The following is a 24,858-nucleotide window of genomic DNA, read 5'->3' as shown; positions in this document are numbered from 1 at the left end:
GCTCAGACAATTAGTGGTCTGTCACTGGAGTTTTAGGGTTTTGTGGCCGGCCTGAGAATCTTCTTCCAATCCTGTGATTCCAGGTGTAAAAATGGCCATGCCATGGTGGGTCCCAGGGGACCAAATTGTCAGTCTGTCTCCCAAGAGGCCTCACAGATTGGCAGTGAATTTAAGCTGGCCTGTGGTCTGGTGTTGAATCATGCAGGATCAGATAACTAATTGTATTGACAGGTCGAGTTTTCTCCTAGGGAAGCATTAAGGAAGCTGAGGAGACTGATGTCTACAAAGCAGGAGGCCTGTATCTGTATTTAGTGAGGAATTGCTAAAGCAGTGAACATAGTGTGTATGACAGATGAGTTCTCTTCTTGTGAGCAGTCTACATAGGAACCATGTCACAATCATAAGGCTGTACAACGGGTGTGGAATCTGAACTAGGGGAATTACACTAATGAAGGAGATAATGTCATCAGGCTGATGTAGCCTAATGCATGCATCTCACAACAGGGATGGCCTCAACCGTGGGATAGAAATATTTGCATTCTGTTTCTTAGGACTCCTGCTCCTTTGGAAATGGGCATTGCCAATACTAGAATGTAAGCTCTATGAGAGCAGGGATTTTTGCTTGTTTTTTTCACTGGCTATTTCTCCAGCACTTAGTATAGCATCTGACACAGAGCAGACACTTTGAGTCCCTCCTTTTTTATGTGCTTCCAAAGCTGACTAAATGCTCCCTTTGTATCGACACATTTCTTTCTTGTATTTTAACTGGTTATAATCCAGTCTTATTGGCCTGAGGGCTCAGTGTCTCTTTCAGGTGCCTTTGCACCTCTGTTTGCTAATTTCTGAAAATAGTATATTTTACCTCTGTTTATTGGAAGGTACCCCAATGAGCACCTCCAATATTTACCACAGTGTGCAATATTTACCTTTTAGGATGATCTTTTCTCATTTCTTTCCATAGTCATATACATTTTCTCACCTACAAAATGTATAAAAATAAGAAACTTTGTATATGAGGTGAGCCTGTGTCTGATTTTACAGACATAGCAGGACTTATACATTCAAATGAATGCTGTCCCTCTTCAAAACACTCACCTTGGAAAGATATATACCTATCTTTTGGAATGATCTTTATAGCTTTCAAGTACATTATTTTGAAGATAACTCTGTGGTAGCAGATATTTTTTACTCTATATTAAGTTTGATGTTTGGAAGAAGTCTGGAATTATTTGGAACCAGTTATACCGGGCTAAGTAATGCAGCTGTGATTCTGTTATTCTTCTTAAACCCTTCTCTGGCTTCGCATTGCTCTTTGGATAGAGTTCAAACTGTTACAAGGCCCTTTCTGCTTAGTACTGTTAAGCTTCCTCATGCCTCTTTCTACTGAACTTTGGTCAGCTCTTTGAAGGGCTCCTGCTTTCTTACCTTTGTATTTGTTATTTTCCTTTACATCTGACGTGAAATATCTACCCCCACCCCGGGCCATTAACTCTTACTCATCCTTCAGGTTCCAGGAAGCCTTTCCTGACCCACATAAGAGATGTGGTCTACTGCTCTGTTTTCCATGATGACTTAAAGCACTTACTGCACTTAATTATAAATGCAAGTTTGGTTGTCCATGTCTCCATGACTTTCGCTCACTGCTGTATTCCCAGTGCTGAGCATAGTAGCTGGCCATGGTAGGCTTTCAGTTGATGCTTTTGAATGAATAATGAAACATGACTTTATAGTTGTTGAACTGATCTCATTCCATAATGGTGTAACTTTTAAGATAAGAGGCATTGGAGTTCAAATTCCTGCTCTTCCACTTACTGTTGGAGTACTTAATCTTGGAAAGCCAGTTTACACATTCATAAATGAGGATTAAAAACACCACCTCCCAAGGTAAAGATTAAATGAAATAATGTATTATAAAGTGCTAACTGAGTAATTGGAACATTTTAAGTAAAAAATAGTGATAATTTTGGCTAAACTTTATTCAGCATCCATCAGCACTAACCCAAAGGGAGGAGAAAGTCAAGCTTGGGGATTTGGAACAGTATAGTTGGTGGGAACACTTCTCTTGCCTACTTATTTTTTGAAAGATTATTATTTTCAAGTCTAGGTTTATACTCCATGAACATAGAAGCTTGGATAGGAAACACTGAACTTTGCATAATGTGTAGTTTTGTTATCAGCTTGATACATTCTTAGTTTCAGATGCACCACCTCCACCACCACCTGTGGAAGAACCAGTCTTTGATGAGTCTCCACCACCACCTCCTCCTCCAGAAGATTACGAAGAGGAAGAGGCAGCCGTGGTTGAGTATAGTGATCCTTATGCTGAAGAGGACCCACCGTGGGCTCCGAGGTCTTACTTGGAAAAGGGTAAGTTTCAGAGGGATATCTGGAAGGATGGGAAGAAACCTCTATGTACGTAGAAATGAAATTTGCTGGTACTGAAGAGAATCTTATTTTTTACTTATAAGTAAAGTTTGGCCTGTATTAGCCTGTATATTTTAATTAATTTAGTTTACAAGGTTCATGATTTTGGAAGTCATACTGGTAAAATCCTGTGACTGATTTTTATTGACAATTATATGTTGTTCCCGTTGAACATGCTTTTTATGAATGGTTTCTATAAGGCAAAAATTTTTTAAAGATAGGTTTTTTTTTCTGGAATGACTCAGGAAGAGGATGATTTTTCCAAATTATGTTATTCCTACTCCCATGCTGGAAAGCATTTTTAAAAAAAATATTTATTTATTTATTCACGTTGGCTACATCAGGTCTTAGTTGTGGTATGCGGGATATTCGTTGTGGTGTGCAGGATCTTTCATTGAGGCACACGGGCTCTTTGTTGTGGCGCACAGGCTTCTCTTTAGTTGTGGCGCGCAGGCTCCAGAGCATGAGGGCTCAGTAGTTGTGGCACACGGGCTCTCTGGTTGTGGCGCGCAGGCTCAGTAGTTGCGGCATGTGGGCTCTCTAGTTGTGGCGCATGGGCTCTAGAGCACGTGGGCTTAGTTGCCCTGCGGCATGTGGGATCTTAGTTCTCCAACCAGGGATCGAACCCGCGTCCCCTGCACTGGAAGGCGAATTCTTAACCACTGGACTACCAGGGAAGTCCCTAAAGCATTCTTTTGTGGCATCTTATATCAGATATTCCAGTTTAAGTATCTCCGTATGAAACTTTCTTCCAAAGAATATGGTTTCTCAGTTTCTTTGCAGAGTAGGTGTTTGGCATTTCTTTTGGTGAAAAGTTTCTCTGAATATATTAGCTAACCATCATATGACACTTTGGGACACAGGCTTACAAATGTCATCAGGACTAGTCAGCTCAGAAGAAATGTGTGCTGTCTTGAAGGAAATTTTCTGTTAAGAAAGTTAAAGCTACTAACTCACTGGGTTTCAAAACTGACTGCACATTAGAATCACCTGGGGAGCTTACATAAACGAATAGTGGACTTCCACTTCTGGCTAACATAGAGCAACAGTAATCAGATTTACCCTCCCTCCTAAAACAATTAGGAATGAATCCAGGAAAAAATATAAAAGATAATGGTTTTCAGACATTAGATAACAAGCATTGGTGGACTATGGTCCCAGAAAGAAGGAACTCAAATACGGTGAGCCCTTAATTGTCCTAGCTTTGCTATCTAGAGGCAGTTTCCAGGCCACAGTGCAAGGAGGTGGAACCCAAACAAGCCTGGAAGTCTCACTGAGTAGAGAAGATAAGAGATCGCAGAGTTTTGGGAGACCATGGAGAACAGGTAACTACTCAAAGACAAAGGACAGAGCTCCGGATATCTGCAGAAGGGTCTCCTTGAATCTTTGACAGAGTACTGATCTGTACATGTATGTGAAGAAACTACCTGAGATTGGAGAAAGAACAATCAGAGAGGAGTAGGCAGAAAAAGTCTTGGAAATTAGAGGCCTGGGAATAGTTCATGTTCCCGAACCAGCAAGAACAGAAAGACCTTGTAATACACAAGGCATTGAGAAGAGGCCTCAAAAGTGTGTCCCCTCAGTTGTGGGGCGAAATTAGCTCTAGACTATAGGTTGCCCTGAACTGCCCTAACAAATGTTAAAATGCAAACTTTGAAAACATCCAACTGATTTCAAGTAACTGAGTTCCAGGGCAAAACCCAGCATTGTTCAAAGGAGTCCACAAAATCCAGTACACCAAAAAGTAAGATTCATAGTGACCAGCATCCAGTCAAAAATGACAAGGCATGTAAAAAGGCAGGAAAATATAACTCATACCTAAGAGCAAAGCCAGTCAATAGGAACAGACCCAGAAGTGACCAAGATGATGGAATTACCAGAGACGGGTATACCTATTATAAATGCCACATATATCCAAGAAGGCAAAGGAAAACATGCACATGAGAGAGAAGCAGAATATATTTTCATAAAAAAGAGAAAGAGAAACATAGAATTTCTGGAGATGAAAAATATAGTATCTGAAGTGACACTTAGAAGAAAAGATCAGCAATCTTGACAATATGACATTAGAAACTATCCAAAACGAGGCACAGAGAAAAAAACCAAGACCAAAAACACAGCAACAGATATGTGGAACAATATCAAATAATCTTTATTTGCAGAAGATATTATCTTGTATGTAGAAAATCCTAAGGAATCTACAAAAAAGCTGGTAGGACTAAAAAGCGAATTTAGCAAGATGGTAGGCTACAAAGTCGATTTGCAAAATTAATTGCATTTTTATATACTAGCAGCAAACAATTAGAGATTGAAATTTACAAAATAATACCCTTTGTAATAACATCAAAAATATGAAAACTTAGGGATAAATTTTTTTTTTTTTGGCCATGATGCGTGGCTTGTGGGATCTTAGTTCCCCAACCAGGGATCAAACCTGGGCCCTTGGCGATGAGAGCTCAGAGTCCTAACCACTGGACTGTTGGGGAATTTCCAGGGATAAATTTAATAAAATATATGCAGGACCTGTATGACGAAAACTATAAAACTTAAAAGAAATTAATAAAGAATAAATTGAAATAAATAAAATATGTTTTTGATCATTATTGTTAAGAGACAGTTTTTCCTAAATTGATCTATAAATTGAATGCAATCTCAATAAAAATTCCAGCAGTCATTCTTACAGAAAATGACAAGGGGATTCTAAAAGTTAAATGGAAATACAGAAGACCTAGTTTAGTCAACACAATTTTGAAAAACAAGACTAATGTTGGAGGATTTAAACTACCTGATTTCAGAGTTCTAGTATAAAGCTACAGTAATCAGGACAGTGTGGTATAAGTACAGAAATATACATCAGAATCCAGAAAAAAAAAGACAGAATCCAGAAAAAGATCCACACATATGTTTTGACGAAAGTGCAAGGTAATTCAATGGGGAAAGGATAGTGTTTTCAAAAATAGTGCTGTTAACAATTGGATATCCATGTGCAAAACATGAACTTCTACCCTTATTACCTCACCATACACAAAAATTAACTCGAAATGTATTTGGATGTGAATGTAAAACTATGAAACTTCTAGAGGAAAATATAGGAGAAAATCTGTGTGTTCTGGGGTTAGGGGAAACATTTTGTAGAGAGCACATTAAAAAACATGAAGCTTAAAAGAAAAAATGATAAATTGAATTTCATTCAATTAAACTTTTCTTTTTTAACGATGGTGTTAAGAAAATGACAAGGCAAGCCGTATAGACTGGGAAGAATATTTGCAAAATAACTCAGGAGATGACAAACAACTTGTAGAAAAAAACAGTTTGGAAACACTTCGTCAGAAAAGGTATATGAATTGCAAATAAGCACATGGAAAGATACTCAACATTATTAGTCAGGGAAATGCAAAGTGAAGCTGCAATGAACCAAACTACTTATTACTACACACCCTCTGGAATGGCTACAATTAAAAACACTGATAATACCAAGTGTCAGAGAAAGTGTGGTGAAACAGGAGCTGGTACAGTGTACATTGCTGGTAAGAATGCAACGTTTCAGCCACTTTGGAAAACAGTTGGCAGTTTCTTATGAAGTTAGATATACACTTACCAGGTGGTCTGGCAGTCCCTTCTTAGATGTTTATTTACGAGGAATGAAGATGTATGTTCACACAAAGACTTGCACTGGATTGTTCATAGCTGCTTTATTCATAATAGCCAAGACTGGAAGCAACGTATATGTCTTTCAGCTGGTGAATGGATAAGCTAATTGTGGGCTATCCATCCATTCAATGGAATACTGTTCAGCCATGGAAAGGAATAAACTACTGGTACATACAGCAATATTGATGGATATCAAGCATTATGCTAATGAAAGAATCTAGACACAAAAGACTCATACTTTGATTCCATCTAAATGAAATTTAGAAGATGAGTGGTTTGGGGGGACCAATAGTGGCTACATTGGGGCATAAGGAAACTGGAATAATGGCCATTGTAATGATTGTGGTGGAAGTTGTTCATTTGTCGCATATACAGGTGCATACATTTGTGAAAACTCACTGAATATACACTTAAGTGATTGTGTTTTGCGTCTAAATTACTTCTTAATAAAGCTGCTTTTAAGAAAAGAAAAAAAGAGAGCCCAAAGTACACTAGGGTACCAATGTCCAATGGCCTTGGACATTGACATGTTTTACAGATTCCTTAGCTGATTTTAACACTGTCCTGGACAAAATGATGACAGTTTTCAGCTCTGAAAAACCAGCTCAGTGAGTCCTTAAGAGAAAAGCATAATGAAGAGATTTGCTTCTTAAAAATCTCCTCTTCGGTGAACATGTTAAAATCTGGAGAGATTTGTAAGAGAGGAAAGTAAGTTTATTTTCAGTCCAAATAACTCTTTAAAGTTTAAAAGAAAATGCCTGAGTTGTTTCCTAAGATATTTTTCAAAGTTAATCTCTGTTAAGCTCAAATCTTTTACAACATGAAAATCAAATAACCTCCTTCTTACTCTTTCTGGCAAAACAGAAATAACCGTGTTCAGCTTATGATTGATTGCTCTTTGTTTGAGTGTGCATAAATGTTGAGGCTGTTGCCTCATGTCTTATTTTGCCATCTTAGACTTCGGACCTGGTTCTCAACTGTGCCTGCATATTAGGGTCACCTAGGGAATGTTTAATATGTCTGCACTTCCAGACCTATTAAATCAGAATCTGTGGACATGGGACCCAGGCATCAGAATTTTTTAAAGTCCCTCAGATAATTCCAAGGTTGAGAACCACTGCATAGGTTTATCTTAACCCTTGATTATTAGCCAAGTGGAGATAATTTGTATATGTAAGTATCTTTATTTAACTTGGGTAGAGAAAAGATATTTTCTTTTATTTATTATGTGCCTGGCATGATGCAAGACTTATTACATATGTAAGGCAGTTAGTTTCCCCATTTTGCAAACTAGGAAATTGAGGCTCAAAATAATTTATTATGTTACAGAATATGACAGAAGATGTTTGTGTTACAGGGGTCAGTATATCATAATAGTTATTAATGGTAATAAAAGCAGCTAACATTCATATAGAATGTTTACTATACACACGGCCCTGTATCATGTGTACATTGCCTCATTTAATCTAACGATGCTTTGAGGCATTGGCACTATTATAATACCCATTATACAGCTGAGTAAAAAGCAGCTTAGGAAAGTTAAGTATGGTCTGTAAAGTAATAAGTGGTAGAGCTGGGATCTGAACTAGGTGGCATAACTCCTGAGCCCACATTCTTAACATTGTCTTAAGCTTGTACTCTGACAGACCTGGAGTTGAGTCCTGGCTCTAACGTTTACTAGCGTTAAATTATTTGTGACAAATTGACTTATTTGTCAGTGCCTGTTTTTATTTCCCTTTCTTCTATCAAGCCATCTGTTCTTGTGTTTTTCTAGCTCAAAGACATAACTTCTTGGTAGAAGCGTAAACAGTGTGTGGTAATTTATCAGATAACACTTCTGTCCTCACAAGACTGTGACGGTCCCTTGTCTTATTCATCTTTGTATCTCTAAAAATCAGAATGGATGCTCCATTAATGATTGTCAGGAAATGAACAGTGCCATTAATTCTATCTGGGGAGTCCAGAAAGCTTCTCAGAGGACATGGTATATGTGATGTGCTTTGAATGATGAGTATGAGTTTCTCAGGCAGAGGAGAGAGATAGGAAGGGCCATCCAGTCAGAGGGAATCCTCTGAGTCGAAAGGGCATGGTGAGTAATGTCCTGTGCGGGGACCTGGGTGGGCTGTAGGGAGGGAGTGGGCGAGCTAAGAGTGTAGGAAGGGAAGTGAGTTGTAAATAATGATGGGAGGCCTTGAATACCAGGCTGAGGTGTTTTGAATTTTTTTCTTTTTAAAAAATCTGATAGTAGAGGGAAATTGTGGAAGATTTTAAGTAGGTTAATGTTAAGTTCCCATGTATTGGGATTTTAATTTTGGAAAAAAGATACTTGATAATAGTGTAGTGTGCATTAGAAAGAAAGAAAAATAGGAGTTGGAAAGACCAGGTTGGGTATCTTTCTAAGCAAGAGATTAGGGCCTCAGCTGAGGCAGTGGTGCTGAAAACCTTGTTCACATAAATAAATAGATGCAAATGGAATTATTTTTCATGCAGCATTGTCAGTTCTTTTAAATCCTTCAGAGTTATTTGCCAAAAATCAAATAATGTTCTATCTTTAAAAATCATGTTTTATATGATGTGTCATCTGATAACCCCATTAAAGTCCACCTTAACTTTTGTTAAAAGCAAAAGAATGGGAGCCACTTAAGTTGCAAAAAGGTTGGGATAGTCAGTGGCGTAATTCTCTTTCTTAATACCACACTGGTATTCTGAATTGTCCCTTTGGCACTCAGGGCGTTTCATACTTAAGCATAGTACGTCACTGTGTTTTCGTTAAGTAGGAGAAAGATAAACAGGAAATGAGAACTTTTATGACTGATTCTTGACAGAGGGTGTCATCTCCAGCAGATCAGATTTAGATGCAGGATTTATAAAAGTTGAGGATCTAGAAGGAAACTCTGTAAAATCTGTCACTCATGCTGCTTAGAAAATCTTCAGGTACCCCACAGTGATGTGTGTATTCCAGTTTAAAGACTGCTGCGCTGATTAGGGCGGTGAGTGTGATGATGGAGAAAAGTGTTCGGGTTTGAGAGGTTTAGAAGGTGTTGAACTAACAGGACTTGGGGATATTCTCCTGTGAATTACTTTTCAGCGGGTTTGCATTTCTATAAGCATCAAGAATGTTATCAACCACCCCCCAAAAAAGCTAAAAAATACTACATTGACTAGAAATACTAGGTATTCTACATATCTTGTATTCTCTCTAAACTTGTATGTCATTTAATTGCATCTGTTTAGGTGTTAGAAGTACACACTAAACTCCTTCTAGGTCCCTCTAAAGTGTTTTCTGGCATCCTAGATCACTGTAATGGCAAATATTCAGAGTTTAAGAAAGCTGTTGAATTTTACTTAAAGCAGGCCAGGAACAAATTAACTGGAACAAATTGCACTATATCAAAAGTCCCTGTTTTAGTTTCTGTTTCTTAATTATTTATTTAGGATTAAGGTTGCATAGAAAACAAAGTCAATATATGCTTCTTAAAATGGATAGATGGAGATTTATTGAGTGAAATTCTGAGTGGTATAATAAAGGTCCAGAGGATCTTTCTATAAAAAAGATAAACCTTCAAGTGGATCTGAGCAAGTTATAGGGTATCCCAATTTAACTAAACTGTGGAGGAAAATTAACACTTAGGAACCAGAGATTGTCCCAGATATCATTGAAAGGCCCCATTTACCAAGTTATTTAAGTAATGAAAATCATAGGAGAGCTTACAGGTATCTTGGTTTTCTTAACACTTTTAGTCTGTTACTGTGGATATGTTAAATTGGTGGCATAATGCAGCATGTGTTTTGAAAGAATATATATAGTAGACGCCCGTCCTTCACACATATAACCTGTGGGAATTCAACCACTATTCTCAGTGAATGGGCATAGACTCTAGGAGGTGTGAGAAAGCAGATGGAAGTCTGCTCTTCCCTCAGTCTCTCTCATTTTCTCACTGGCCTCTCCTAGTGTATCTCACTGCACTCGTCTAATTCTAATTGTTTAAAGGTACATGTTTTTACATAATATGGTGCTTTAACACAGGCTCAACTGAAGAAACAGCCATCTTTCCCTATTCTGGGATTGTATCTCTTCAGAGAGACTGTTGAACAGTAAGTGTGACTAAATACTATTTTTGGCCATTTATACAGTTTTGAACCTAACCTCAAGATGGATTCCACTGTGCAGGACTGGGTATTAGAAAACAGAATTTGCAGGGAGGGTCCTGTGTTTAGAAAGTCACTGTGTTTGAAGTGCTGTAGAAGTTCGGGAAGGATAGATACTCATTTATTTGGTTCTACCTTTCTAGGAACGTTATTCTTTTTCATATCCTTTCTTTTCCCCCCTCTAGTTGTGGCAATTTATGATTATACAAAAGACAAGGAAGATGAGCTGTCCTTTCAGGAAGGAGCCATTATTTATGTCATCAAGAAGAATGACGATGGTTGGTATGAAGGAGTTATGAATGGAGTGACTGGGCTCTTTCCTGGGAATTATGTGGAGTCTATCATGCATTATTCTGAGTAAAGCTCAGCAAGGCTGTGTTTCCCTCACAGGAATAGTCAGGTCTTCCCAGATTATCAAAAGGCCCTGGGGATTCCCCTCCAGTGAAATGAATGAAGGATTCAAATGACAAAAACTACTTATGTTTTTTGGGTTTTTTTTCGTTTATCCCTCAGTATTAAAACAAAAAAGCAAGCTGAGTTTGAACAAATGGCTCTTTCTGCCATCACTTACACTATGCTGAGCTGTTTGGACTGAAATAAAGTGACGGTTTCTGAATATATCAGAGGTATAACAGCATAACTATGTGAAACAAATCAGGTTAAAACTGATTCAGAAAAGGAATCTGGGATCTTTCTCAGGAATACTGTACACGCGTGGGAGTTCTCCTCCTGCAGAATCTGTGGCACTGGATGGTCTGCAGTGCCTGTGGGGAGCCTCGTGGCCCAGGGTGTGCCCCAGCCCCACAATTCCTTCCACTTGGATGAGGAGGGGGAACCAATATTTAAATACCATACATAACCATTTTTATAATTGTTTCACATGGCTTATTTCCTCTTCAACACTGTAAATCCTGCATTCTCTCAGCACTTGAGTGCACCAAGTGAGTTAGTGTTGAGCTGACTTGCATCCCTTCATGTTTCTTAGTTCGTAGATTATAAGAATGATTTGAGTCTCCAAACATTCTGAAGGTGGTTTTGTTCTACTGCGCTGCTGCTGCGTGAGACTGCATTGCCACTGCTGGCAGTGCACCCAGAGGTGTGACGGGTGCAGCCTGGTCCGTGCGCTCAAGTGGGCGTGCAGAGGTAGACATGAGGGTCCCTAAGGTTCTAGAGAGGCTGAACTGCAGAAGTGCATCCTAAACCCTTGCCTTAGGTGCTGTTTTGAGGAGTAGGACCTTAGAGGTCAGACCAACTGTTTCTTTACTTCTTTCACTATTTAGAAAAAGTTTTTTTTTTTTTAATAGCAGCTATTTTCAAGTCTCGACAGTCACTTGGAATAAAAGGCTTGCTGCTGTGCTCTCTGAATGTTATGGCAGGTGTTAGCTACTGCTGAATTGTTTACTCACTTAGAAAAGGTAAATACTCCCCTGATTTTGTGTGATTGGCTTTTGAAGTAGCTGCTCTTGGTAAGGATTTGAACCTTACCTCTCAGACTAAGAATAGTGGGGTAAGTGGTATAAGGCCAAATACTTATTCAAGTTTTTTTTTTTTTTTTTCATCTGCACAATTACAACTGCAGATCCAGTGGAGTTTGGAAGGCAGATGGCTTTAATCCTCTCTTCTGTAATCAGTATAAGAAATAATGAAAAACATCCAGGAGGCCTTGCTGCTCAGCAGCTGAATACTGTGATGATAAACCAGCTCACAGGCCAAAGCCACCATGGGTCCTTTCCAGTCCCAGTGACTTGGCCAGAAGAGAGCTTTGCCAGGTGACTTCCCAGTGCTGGGGAAAAGGTGAGAGGCGGTAGGCTGCATATATTTCAGACATGGGCCTTGAACATAATAGGTAGTGCAGAGAGAGGAACTTGATTGAAAAATGAAGAAGGGTAGTAGGTGTGAGGGAGTTCACATGGTGTAGACAGAGTTAACATTCCACCTGTGAATCTGTTATCAGAGCAGAAAACTTACCACCATTTAACTGAGACCCAGGTACAGTGTTTCCTATCAAGATTTTTGTTTTACGGTTGCAGGTTTTTTTCTCACGCACTGCAAGTTAGCTCTTTTTAGATTTCTCTAGCACTTTGAATTTAGTTTTCATTAACTTGCCTCCATTACACATTACACTTCATGCTTTGTTAGCTCACCTTGCACCCTTTATTCCCTGTCTTCCTTCAAAGTAATGGCCCTTGAGTGTCCTCTGAGCCTTCAGCTTCATTATGGCTGCAACCAAGACTATACTTGGAGAGGTTAAACTCTTCTTAGTGTTGGTGTGTAACTAGGAAAACTGTTTTGAAATTAGATGTTCAGAATTTTTTAAATAGGTTTTCGCTGAGAAAACTTACTGGACTAATAAGGCAGAGGGTATTTTGAAATCCAATAAATAGTGCCCACAGCTCACACCTACAGAAGCCCGGAAGACAATTGTGCAAAAGGAGTTGGTGGTGGTCAGCCTGCCTGTTGGACCCCTGCTGGACTGGGGAACCGAGAAGACGTCAGTGAAGTCCTTCAGACTGAAGACCTGCCGCAGAGGGATCCATGGGTTAGCTGATTTTTCCTTTATTTTTTAGTACTAACGCGTGTGATTTTTTTGTTTTAAAAATAACACCTGTTGGATTTTCTGCATATTTTAAATTTTTATATAGTTTTGAATTCTATATATCGTTTTGGAAGGATACTGTGTAATGATGGGCCAGGCCTAAAGTCATTGGAGACTTTTAATGTATGTAACATTTCATAGATTGCATGCTATTAATAGTATGTGAGGGTAGTATTTGTTTTATTGTAAGTTTCCCCCATTTATCTTTTTATACACTACAGGATGGTTGGTAGTAGGAATTCTAAATGAGTGCAGAAATCTTACATGATACATAATATTGTGGCAAAGGTGATCCAAGTCTAAAATCTGCTGACCAGTAAGCAACCATTTTATCAGGCTAGAGGGAATCTTTTTCCTCTTGAAGTGTTTTTGACTTGTGTCCACTCCCTTTTTCCTTAAAAAAAAAGGGTGGAAGAGAGGGGTTAAGAGTTTGTTCCCTTTTTTAAAGTATTACTATTTGAAAGGCCATAGGGATGTAAATGAAAATATACTTCCTTGTTGACGTTATGGCCTAGGCAATAAATTGAAAACCAAAAGTGTCAATGTGTCAAAATCTAGACTTGAGAGATTCAGCCTGCTGTGTTTGAAATACATATGAAACCTTTAAGATGTCTTGTTCATTGTTTCCTATCTTTTGGCTACTTGCTTTCTATCTTCTCCAGGGGCACCTCCTGTTCCTACAGTAGGGTTAAGGGCCTGCTACTCTTGCTGCATTCCTAACAGTCACTGGGTGAGACATTTTCATCCCTCCCTTTCTTTTTCCCCTTCTGCCGCTGTTTATTACCCAGCTAGAGAGACTTTTGTGTGTCTTCACAGTGGTATCTGTAATGTAGCTGTGCTCCTCAGCAGTCTCTTGATATTACTGAAGATTTTTCTGAGAGGCATCAAAACGATAGTAGTTTGCTTTTATCCTCTTATGCTCATTTGCTTTTAGCAGGTGACCTTTCTGCATTAAGAACTGGTACTTTGGTACTTTCTTACCACCTTTTCTCCTCAGTGGAGACAGCATGGCATGTCCTGAAGGCCACCTCTCCCTTTGAAAAGTGTTTGATGGAGGAACTGGCAGGTGGTTGCTACGTCTTGGAAAAGAATGGGGATCTGCATCACTTCCCATCTGTTCGCTTCTGAACTTCTTTGGCCAGGAACTCCTGATCAGTGTTAAAGGCAATGATTTCCCTCACATGATTTATACTTATAGAGTCGTAGAATTTTAGAGCTATAGTGAGATTTCAGAAATTTTAGTTCAATCCCATTTTACTGATGAGGTTTAGATGTTTCCTTTTCAAATAACATCTAGTTAACAAAGGTAGAATTCCTGACTCAGCGCCTGGTACTCTTTATACAACTGTCTTAATTGTGTTGTATGTTTCTTTTAAAGTTCTACTGGATGTCTTAAGGAAGATACTTGAAAAGGTATGCTATGTCTCCATAAATACCATTCAGAGTGTTGTTTAAAGGAGTGTATTGAGTGTAGCCTTAATTAGTGAAAGTAATCTTCATTTTAACCCTTTTATAACTACACTCAGTACAAATGGTCTTTTCCATAAGGTGTATGTAGCTAAAATGTTAACAGTGTCTGGGCACTGGAAAGAGCACAGCACAGCCTTATTTGAGAGCCTTAGAAAACACTTCTAAAACAGGCATTGCGCTCATTACCTTATGTTGACTTTATGCTGATCTTTGTTCCTATTTCTTGAGAATCTCATAATTCTTCAAAAAAAAAATTGACAAATGACAGGGCCTAGCTGTGTATAAATGATCCTTGCTAAATATCTTGAGGTTTTTTGTAAAAAAATCAAACAAAAGACAAAAAGCTTATTTTCACATTAAAATGGAAACGTCTTTTGCAACTTCAGAATTCTGTGGAAACACAGTTTTTATCATATTTGTGTCCATGCATCTTTTTCTTAACAAGATGGTTTACAAAAAAGAATGTAAACAATTTGTGATCTGGTCAGTTATACTTTTAGCTCCCGGAGGGAGGGTTGGTGTAAAAACCCATGTAGGAAAATTTGAGGGAGCAGTCTGTTGCCAGTAACGTTTCTTGTGTGTGCCATTAAACCACCTCCAGTTGAGTTGCGGGAACATTCACTTTTTAATTTTGAAATTGTATTTCAAATTAATTGTTGCTGTGTACTAAGAACTTGGCCTAAATAAAATCCTACGAAGTATATCCAAATGTCTTGTGAATGTATTTCGGCAAGTAACTTTTTTCCTTTTTTTTTTGGCTGTGCTGTGTGGCTTACGGGATCTCAGGTCCCCGACCAGGGACTGAACCCGGGCCACACCAGTGAAAGCCCAGAATCCTAAACACTAGGCCACCAGGGAACTCCTGTAACCTCTTTTCTAAGGTGGTAAGTTTAAGTGTGTCAGAGAGAATCCTTCCCTGTTGCACTAATTACTTTCTGTCCCTATTTTTGCTGTAAGTGAACCTGAGGTTTTGATCACTTTCCACCAAATACATACAGTTCTTTTCTTTTAATATAAAAAAGGAGACCTTCTGTTCTTTTTGCCCCAGTTTGGTAAATGATAACATGATTTGTAAATACATTCGAATCCACATTTATACATACCTTGACAGACACGGCAGTCCAAGACATGATTGTGATAACGAGGCTTTGAAACAAAAAGCACCTTTTTGTACTAGTTCGTACCTAGTTGTATTTTGTTTGTTGTTTAAAGAAAAAAAAATCTTAAAAGTTATTTTCTTACAGGCTAATCAGTTGAACACATCAAATTATAGTTTGTTTACCTTCACACTTCATGTGCGTGTTGCAGCCTATTTTGGGTACCTTGACATAAACAGCAAAACCAGGCTCTGAGTGGTGCCGATCCGCAAACAGTCAAGTACAGTTCTGACGTTTAAATGAAATCTATGTATTTTTATTAAGGATTGGATAAGCTGACATAAGGAAAACACATAGCTGAAAAATTACACTGACTGTATGACTACCGTCCTAAGCCATTACAATAGTTTACTGACAGTAACTGGCAAGAGTAACTTGGAAAATAACTTAATCCAGCAGTAGAACAAAAACATGGTCAGTAGTACTGAATATATCTCTTATATATATCTATATATATATAGGTTTGCACAATCAGGGAGCAAGGCACATAATTAAATGAGAGCGTACATTTAAGCAGAAGAAAATAATAGCTACAAAGCTGAAAGAAAAACTGTAACTTCATCTTTACTGAGCTGTGCATAAATCATCTGAATAACGTCTTCTATCCAGTACTTTTAATGCAGTTCCTTTTGCCTTTTTCATGCTTTAATAAGGTATATTCCTACATTGTATCTATTTATGGCAAAGCTCCCACAGCTTAGATGTCAGCAACTGGGAGCAATCCCAGTTAAATATAATGTGCAATTTTTCTTTAAAACAGTAAACAATGTTTTTATGACATTTAGCACAAGCTAATGTTTTAAATGTACATTTCTATAAAAGGAGTTCACTAGTGACTGATAATAAAATTAAGCAAAATCATTTGAAACATTCCAGTTAATGCTTATTTTCTAGGAGGAATTATTTACAAGTAGAGAGAAAAATATAGGAGGTGGTAATCATGAAAAATGGCAGTTTTTGGTATTAGGTTACAATAAACTTAACAATGGACAGTTTCCAAAATGCAGATTTTTTTAAGTGCCACAAGCATGTTCTGCCTAAGAAGAGGTTGAGGCTTCGATGATGAGCTTGGTATTAATAGCCATCCATGATCAACATTCACTTCTGAACTTGGCCATCTTTTAAATATGTAGTATTCACCATCACCCTGACTCGACTCGCTTCTCTAAATGTCTTTGGTAGAAAGCAGCCAGACCCAGTTTAGGTAGATGAAGCCATCTCTTGTGAGACCATCACTTTTCCTGTTTCTGCACAAACTAGAAACACCTTCCTTCTCTCATTAGCACCTCAAAGTTTGCCTGTTGGATTTTTTTTTTTTTTTAATGCTAATCCTCCAAAAGAGTTCAAGGCACTGGGGGTTATAGCAGATGTTTCCTCTTCTAAATGGTTTATTACTTCAACAAGCAAAGAGCAAACCAACTGGAGATTATTTCCTTCGAGTGTTTATCAAGTATATTGTGTTTAGCTTATTTTTACTTAGCAAGTTTATAGTACAGCTAAATTTCAGATTTCTTTTACATATAGATCTTCCAAGGGCACAATTAAGAACCGAGCACTTGTTTAGTTTGAGGGAGTCTGGCAAAGGGGTTAACAATGATCTTCTATTCAATTTTTAAATGAAAATAAATCTTAAAAGATATTGGGATACTTAATTCTGCACTACTTGCATCTCTCCATGGATCAAATCTCAACTTTGTGAGTGGTCACATATTCCTATAGGGTTAGGAATAACTTGCTTTATGCAATGACATAAAGTGTATAAAACAAAATTCCAAGTGGCAAAAGGTACTTGCAATCTCAAGTGATTTTTTTAGAAAGAGGCGTCCTCTTATCAAGTATATAAATCCAAATTATGAAACCTATGTTATTGAAAGCAAGTCATTACACCTATAATCACACAGGGTCATACAGTTTTAACTGGTCTGAACTTAAATCTGTGAGATAAGTTTTAACTATGTGAAAACTGTATAAAAAATTTGGTAATATATAAAACGAGGAAAAGGTTAGTTTGCTTGTTTAAAATCACCTTGTGTTTGTAACATAAAACTGCTTTTAGCTGAGGGAAAAAAGGTGACAAAGGGTTCTGTTGGTGGCCTGATAGTCAAATCAGACCAACCCTACCATTACCTGAAGTTTTTTTCAGGCTAATCGTAGCCTTACATCCTTGACATGAACTTATTAGCAGTTGTATTCTCCCACAATAGCAGCTTATGAAACTCTAATTGGATGCACAGCTATTAATAACCTTGACCTCAGAGTTGTTACTGTTGGAATTATTCATGATCCCCCCATTTTGTTTAGATTAACTTTCTTGATAAACTCAGGACTGCTTTCAGTGGCAAGTAAACTTACATAGAGAGGGGACTTCCAAGAGAGTTCACAGCCCTTCCTTAACAGGATGTGCCGTCAGCGGGCAGGAGCACCTTGATGTCAGAGGACTGTGAAACATTAGCATGTCTACATTACTGTGAGATGTTCTGATGAAAATTGTTTCCTATAACTTTTCTGAAGTCAGAAGTCTTATCTTAAAAAGCCCCAGAAATTAAAAAAAAAAAACAATTTACAGTTAAGTGGGTACCTGTAAACCTTTACAGTAGTAGTTAGTTACTTTTTCCAAGAGTATGATTCTGTAGCAGCTAAGGAAAAAAAATGCATTTGAGTAGTAAAAGCTTCAGTACAGAATAACCTAACCAGAACAGGCTTTGCTACCCTTCAGAGTTGGTGCCAAAACTTTAAGCATAGGTTGGATCCAATTTTGAAATTATGTGGTAGAAGTTAAGGGTGTCACTAATTAATCTAGTCACTAGCTCTAATGGGCACCTGGTTTGCACTGCCCTCCACAGCAGGACGAGTTCATCTATGCTGTTCATCTTTCGGTACAGCCAAGACAGCTGCCAAGATCTTCTTCCTTGACCTGAAGCAGCTTTGCTGCGTTATAGCTGCTGAGCAGAAGGCAGTGAAAGAAGGCACAGTACTAGTGTCATCTGGCAGTATGTTTTTTCCTTGAACACACCAGGGAAGAAGAACAGTACAAAAATAACAGTAATCTCCAAAGCCCCGACCCCCGACAAAACCACATCCTAACAAATATCCAAATTAAAAAAAAAAAAAAACCCACTAGGGAGTAAAACACTAGAAGTGTATCTAAAGTATCATTTTGGGTTTTCTTTTGTTTTGATTCAGTTGTTTCACACACAGGAAAAAGTGTTGATTAAATAGCCTTTTCTGTCTTTGGAGAAATACAAAGGGAAACAGCCTGTTGTCAGATAGTCAACAAGCCACTGACTGGGGTCAAAAATGATACAGCTCCTCCTCTGGCCCTGTTCTCCTTAGTGTCCCTAGTGTTCTAAAGGATGTCTGTTCTTTCAGAAAATCGATACATCAGAAGCATCAGTTCAGGATGGTGACCATCCGGACTGACACAAGCAAGAAGGCCCGGGAAATCCCCCACTGAAAAAAAAGGCTGGATCTTAGGGCTCAAATGGGGAGGGAATGAAGACGGAGGGCACGTGATTTTTTTCCCTCAAGGAGAGCTGAAGTTGCCCACCTTCATATAAAAAAAGACCACCACCACCACAAAAAACCCTAGTGATGAATATTTATATCATTGGATTCCTATTCTTAGAAACTCTTTATCCCACAAATAAGGGCGATCCTTAGAATATAAAGCTGCAGGCAGAAAACAATGGGAAATCACTTCACTCATGAGTCACAGTGGAGCTTGGCAGTCTTACTCAAATGTTTTTCAAATTGCTGTGCATGCTTAACGCGGATGTGTTAAAGGTCACTTCATAAGCATAACAATATCTAGCACACAAAACTTTGTGAACGGCTGAAAAGATCTAAAAAGTATCTTTTAAAGAAGCAGGGCTGTAATAAATGCACAATGGTATATATTCTTATTGCTCTATAAACACATGAGTATACTGTCACATCTGTGACAGTTGGGGGGTGCCTCTTACTCTCTCTTTATGATGAAGTACTTTGTTGGAGAATGGGTTTACAGGGAAATCCTGTTTACATAGCACAACTCTGCTTATTCTTGAATTATTTACTATCTCTGCCCCACTGTACTGGCATCGCTTTTTCCTTATGGGATAGTGTCAGGGATTTCTGCAGTTTGCACTGGTGATCCCTATTCATAACAGGCACAGACTTTCATTACAAGGTGTGCTCACATCACTGCTGGGGAGGCTAGTTTTTATTCTCTGGTTTAAGAGCAGCTCTGAGATTGACCTGACGGTCAATTTATCATCACACATTGATGAGCCAATACACATTTCTCTCATATACTGAGGAAAATTCACAGGGGAAAAAAAGCATCTAGAAGTATAGTGTGAAGCATACAGAATTATAGTGTGTCCTTAGAGCAATGATTCCATGTTATACCAAACTGCATATGCATAATATGTAATGTCACTTACTGTACTTGGACTATACAACTCCCATCAGAACACTTGGTAACCTGGACAAATCTCTACAACCAGGCTACAACAAGCAAGGACCCTAGTGTGCTCCAGTCGCTATGGGTGAAACTGTCAAAAAACTCATTTCCCCCCCTCCCTCTATGATAGTCCCACACTTAAAGGAATTCTTTGTATTTCACATTACTAGCCACAAAAAACCTGATTAATGACAGCTGCACAGGGGCCAATTTTGTTCTCTTTTCTAGTCATCCATCCTTCTAGAGAGCAATATACAAAAAAGACATTTCAGAAGGTGATTTTCTTTTTCATCATGATGCAACATACTGGACTGGACAAAGGATTTGAGTACACCTGATATAGCAATTGTCTACAGACACCTAGTATCGGCATCTACCTACAGCACACACCATAAGGAGGTAACTGGTGACCGAAAGACACACTGGGACATAGCAGTCCAAGGGTGTCGTGTTGGATACCCTCTTAAAATAAATCAAAGCAAGAATCATGAAGCCAAACTTGAAGCTTCACAAGCTCATGAAAAGGATCCCAACAGTACAAAGAGAACTATGCAGGATTATAGTACTAAATTATCCATGTATTACAGGCGAAGGGCTTACCTGTGACAGAATACATCCTAGATTCCTGTGGGATCATGGCAACAGTTTTGCAACTAGAATGGTTTAGTTACACCATGTATTTACTTTTTTCTATGCACGACCGACCACGTACAGATAAGTGTCTGAAAATTTCCCCACACTGCACTATTACCCGTTCTATGAAGCTGAGAGGTTTTCCTGATTAAAGTGCCCCTTTATGTATAGTAATGAAATGTCAGTCAAGCAGTTCTAACTTCAGCCAACTGGGGAAAAAACAAACACAAAAGCCCCATAGATACACTAAACATTCTGGTTGTCTTCTCAAACTGAGAAGCAGCACGTTATACATCTATCCTTAATATATAATATACAACATGCACAGATAGGCCGCGCATGGACATTTATAAAATACCTTCCAAATAAGTCAGAAGTTTTTGGTCCAATCCACATGACAGATAATAGAAATCATAAGGGACAGGCAGGACACACATCCCCTTCCATGCCGCTGCCACCCAAAATACACAAAACCCATTTTCAGATTAGGAGAGAAAAAGAATAAATAGAATCACTTTCAGCTATATATATACATATACATATATGTATACATATATATACATACACACACACTACCTATGTATAGCTATGTGTGTACCTGCACACGTACACACACATATAGCTGAACACTACCTGAATAACAGCAACACCAAGAGGCTCTGAACGCCTGAATTCGTAGATGATCAGGTGAGCTGACTGTAGAACTGACTACAGATCCCACGAAAATAAAGTCCAACGGTAGCTACCAATCTCTTGAGAGCTTGGTGTTCTGGTCTCTTTTGGGGGGAGCGGGAGGCGGCCCTCTCCGCAGCGTTGCATAGCCTGATATATGACTGCCTCCATAACGGGCTTTCTGTTGCTCAGAGAGCAGCTCGGGGGGTGGCGGGGGCAATGCCATGTCATCCATGGTGGCTGTGGGTTCTGCTCTGGACACGCGCGAGGAGGAGAGCGAGCCATGCCGCGTGATGGACTTCCGCTGCAGTGTCCTGTTGAGGTCAGCCAGGAATCCAGGCTGGACGCTAAGGCTGGATTTGGGAGAGGTGGGCACTTGTGGCACGACTGTGGCCATTGGCGGCTGCTCGGAGGTCTCGGCTTGCGTGAGGCGGGTGCTGTCGTTCCGTTTGGGTCGCGTGGGCGGAGGGGCCTTCCTGACCGACGTCTTGGCCCACAGCTGTGGCTGCGGATTAACCACTGCCACTTTTGGAGACGTGCTTCCCGAGAACACTGCTGGAATGTCTACAGGGGGCAGAGGAAGCTCTATTTCCGGCGGAGGGGGTGGAAAGTCAGAATCGGACGGAGGAGAAGGGAATTCTACCACGGAGTCCTTGCCGCGCCCACTCAGAACAGATGCTTTTGCCGACACACCCCCTTGCTGGAGAACTCCGGGAAGACTGAGTTTTCCAGGTTTGGGGGGCGCTGCGGGTGGTGGCGGCGTCTCCTTGCCGGGAGACGCCGAGGGCTCCGGCCCTGCGAACTTGCTGACTAGACTGTCTATTGAGGGTCTCTTGGGCTCAGGGTGCTCCGCACAGCTGCCGGACTTAATGCTGGAGTTGCGCTGCGGGGTCGGGGGAGGTTTCTTTCCCCCCGGACTGGACGTCTTACTGGTCTTTTTGCCCGGAGATCCGCTTTTGTCAGGGGCAGGGGCAGCAGTGGGTGTGGCTGGCGGAGGCGGAGGCGGAGGCAACACCAGGCTGCTCTCGGGGGGAGGAGGAGGGAAGTCCGGAGAAGGGACAGGGGTAGAGCTGGGCTGCCACTTGGGCTTTGCTTTCACAGCAGGCGGGGACTGAGGGGCGACGTTTGCTGCGGCTGAAGCGGGCTTCAAGGGCGCCGCCTCCGCGGGGGGCGCGGTTGGAGGCGGGGGGAACTGGCTGGCTAACTGCTTCACCACGGAGGGCGCCGGAGACAGCGGAGAGGGAGGGGGCCTCACACAGAAGCTCTGCTGCTTGGGTAGCGTGGGCGGGGGCACCGGGCCAGGAGGAGCAGGGGGAGAGGGTGGAACGTGAGACACAGGAAGCGCTGGCTGCTTTTTCACTGGGGGGACGGGAGGAGGAGGTGTAGGTGACAGAGCCTGTGGCACGGCGGGCGGCACGGTCACAGGGGGTTTGGGGGGGGCCTGGGGAGGGAGGGGTGCAGGGATGGGAGGAGGTGGGGGCGGCACCGGAGGGGCCGCTGGAGCGGCGTGCTGCACGTGATGAATCTTTAGCGGGGGCGGGGGCGGGGGCGGGCTGAACTGCGGCAGGGCCTGGGCGCAGGGGGCGGGCTTCAGCTGGGCCATAGCCGAGCCGGGGGTGGGGGCAGGCGGCGGGGGCGGCGGCGGGGGCACGGCTCCGCTGGGCGGCACCAGGATCTGAGGCTTCCCTGCCTGTGAGGTCGAGGAGGGAGGCTGCATCCCTGAAGGCGGGGGAGGCTTAAACAGGGCTCCCGCATGCTGCGAGGCGTTCTGCAGCCTGGTTATTGTGCTGTACTTGACAAACATCGCGGCTGCCGAGCCCGCAGAAGGGGCCGACTGGCTGGGCAGGGGCGGGGGCGGCGGCGGCGGCGGCGGCGGGGGTGGCGGAGGGGGCGGCGGCGGCGGCGGCAGGGGCGGCGAGGGCTGTGAGGCAGAGCAGGGGGTGAGCGGCTTAGGCTGCGGGGACAAAGGGGGCATGAGAGAAGTGTAGGCTCGATTCACAGACTCCAATCTGGCCTAAAAGGAGGATAAAAGGGAGGTTGGGAGAGAGAAAACACAACAAACACAACAGTTACAGAGGTAAGCTTTGACTGTCAAACTAAAAAGCAAGGAATCAGAGACATGCATGAAAGGATGCAGCAGCTGGTGATCATAAAGATGGACAATGTCGGGAAGGCTAAAATCTAACTCCCTGGGCAACAAGGGCGCGGAGAAAATGTGTTTACCCACCGATCTTCTCAAGCAGCCAGACTGCCTAACAACCTGGGGAAAACTTCCTGCTGCACAAGCTGTCTGGATGGTGCTGGGCCCTCTGATTTCTGCCTCTGGCTTTCCACACCCTGCCCCGAATTAGAGGGCCTTTGAGCACGGAACCGCACCCCCCACCTCCCCAGACTCTGGCAAAGGGAGATGTGATGGCTGGAGTTCACCTTTCAGTCCAGGACCGCATCCACATCAAGCAGATGCCATAACTGGGTTTAGGAGTGCTGGTGGAGGGCCTCCCGAAGAATGAGGATGGCTTTTTGATGCTAGTGAGCAGACACGTGAGAGTATGAGTATGTTCAGCAGGCGTGCACAGTCACACAGGAATGAATGAGCTTGACACACACACTCGCGTTCGTGTGAGACACTTGCATCCAACATGCACAGAAGTCCAGCAATGCAGGTAAAGGGGGGGTATTCTTTACATTTGTTTTACTGGAAAATACATAAAGAAATGCTTCATAAACATTACAGCAAAAGATCATAAAAATATACAGAAAAAGCCAGAAGAAAATGAGAGGAAACTTTGGAAGGCTAGAGTAAAGGAAATGTACCTAGAAATAGGAGCTAGAGTTTGCCAACAACTTGCTGACCGGCCCATGCGGGCCCCTCTTGGCACTGCCCCCAAATTACCACATCTGGTCATTTATTTCATGGAGCTACTCATGCATGAATGTGGTTCAAGTACTTCTGAAAGAGCAGAGGAAGAACTCTTGGCTTAGTAACTTTTAGGCTCTTTGAACAAACTATGAGGATCCAAGATAAACCATTTGTTTCCAATTCTGAATGACATCTAATTAGCGTCAAGAATGCTTAGGTTAGTAGACTAGAAGGCTTATTATGGGGCTGAGTTCTAATGCCCGTCAGGACATTCACACGTTCCTTTAATAATTGCACATCAAAATAAAAGCATTAGTCTGCAAGATCTGGTTACAGGAGACACCCAGGTTAATGTGTTTCCAAAGAACAACCCCCGACCTTAACTTGACCCTGTCTTGGCTGCTGCAGGGGTGTAGTAGACCTTAGCTGTGCTGGCCTTCTCATTTGGCACCTGAGACTGAGGTAACAGGAGGAGAAACACACAGGGGGTCAAGACTCAAACACACTGTCATTGCTGCATGGCAGGGTTCGTGGTCTTTCTGACACTACATGCCATGTCGGACTACACTGCTTCGTCACAGACCATGTGGACCTTTGCTTTCCTTGGCCTTTCTCATGACAACTGGGTAGTTCCACAATTTAAAATGCACATGGATAACACCATTAAAAGTTTAGTAGGTAAAGGACTTTTCTTTTGGTATCTGAATTGTGTAAACCCGGCTTCTCTACGACATACATGGACTACCAGCACCAAATAGTGCTGTTCCACTCAAATTGATTAAGTACGAGAAGGAAAAAGAAT

General features: G+C 41.1%; 2 protein-coding genes across 49 annotated transcripts in view; one reads left to right on the top strand and one right to left on the bottom strand.

The window, feature by feature from the left end:
- ABI2 (abl interactor 2) overlaps positions 1–12,772 on the top strand; it is a gene marked incomplete at both ends in the record, with an annotated part of 98,578 nt that extends 85,806 nt beyond the window's left edge. For 30 of the 48 annotated variants that reach the window (XM_079709700.1, XM_079709688.1, XM_079709686.1 and 27 more), the window contains 2 exons: positions 2,194–2,367; positions 10,410–10,619. In XM_079709700.1, coding sequence (XP_079565826.1) covers positions 2,194–2,367; positions 10,410–10,585 — 350 coding nt within the window. Of the gene's footprint in view, positions 1–2,193; positions 2,368–10,409; positions 10,620–10,737; positions 10,820–12,608 lie in introns of those variants that run through there. The other 18 variants (XM_079709687.1, XM_079709684.1, XM_079709694.1 and 15 more) reach the window with 3 other exon arrangements.
- Positions 12,773–21,266: 8,494 nt separating this feature from the next.
- The window catches only part of RAPH1 (Ras association (RalGDS/AF-6) and pleckstrin homology domains 1), a gene marked incomplete at its 3' end in the record, with an annotated part of 84,590 nt that continues 80,998 nt past the window's right edge, over positions 21,267–24,858 (bottom strand). The window contains exon 16 of the mRNA XM_079710405.1: positions 21,267–23,210. Coding sequence (XP_079566531.1) covers positions 21,267–23,210 — 1,944 coding nt within the window. The remainder of the gene's footprint in view (positions 23,211–24,858) is intronic.

This window comes from Hyperoodon ampullatus, assembly GCF_949752795.1.
Source record: "Hyperoodon ampullatus genome assembly, chromosome: 8".
NCBI classification, from domain to species: Eukaryota; Metazoa; Chordata; class Mammalia; order Artiodactyla; family Ziphiidae; genus Hyperoodon; species Hyperoodon ampullatus.
Note: the sequence above shows the minus strand (reverse complement) of the source record. Positions and strands in the feature narration are given on the sequence as shown.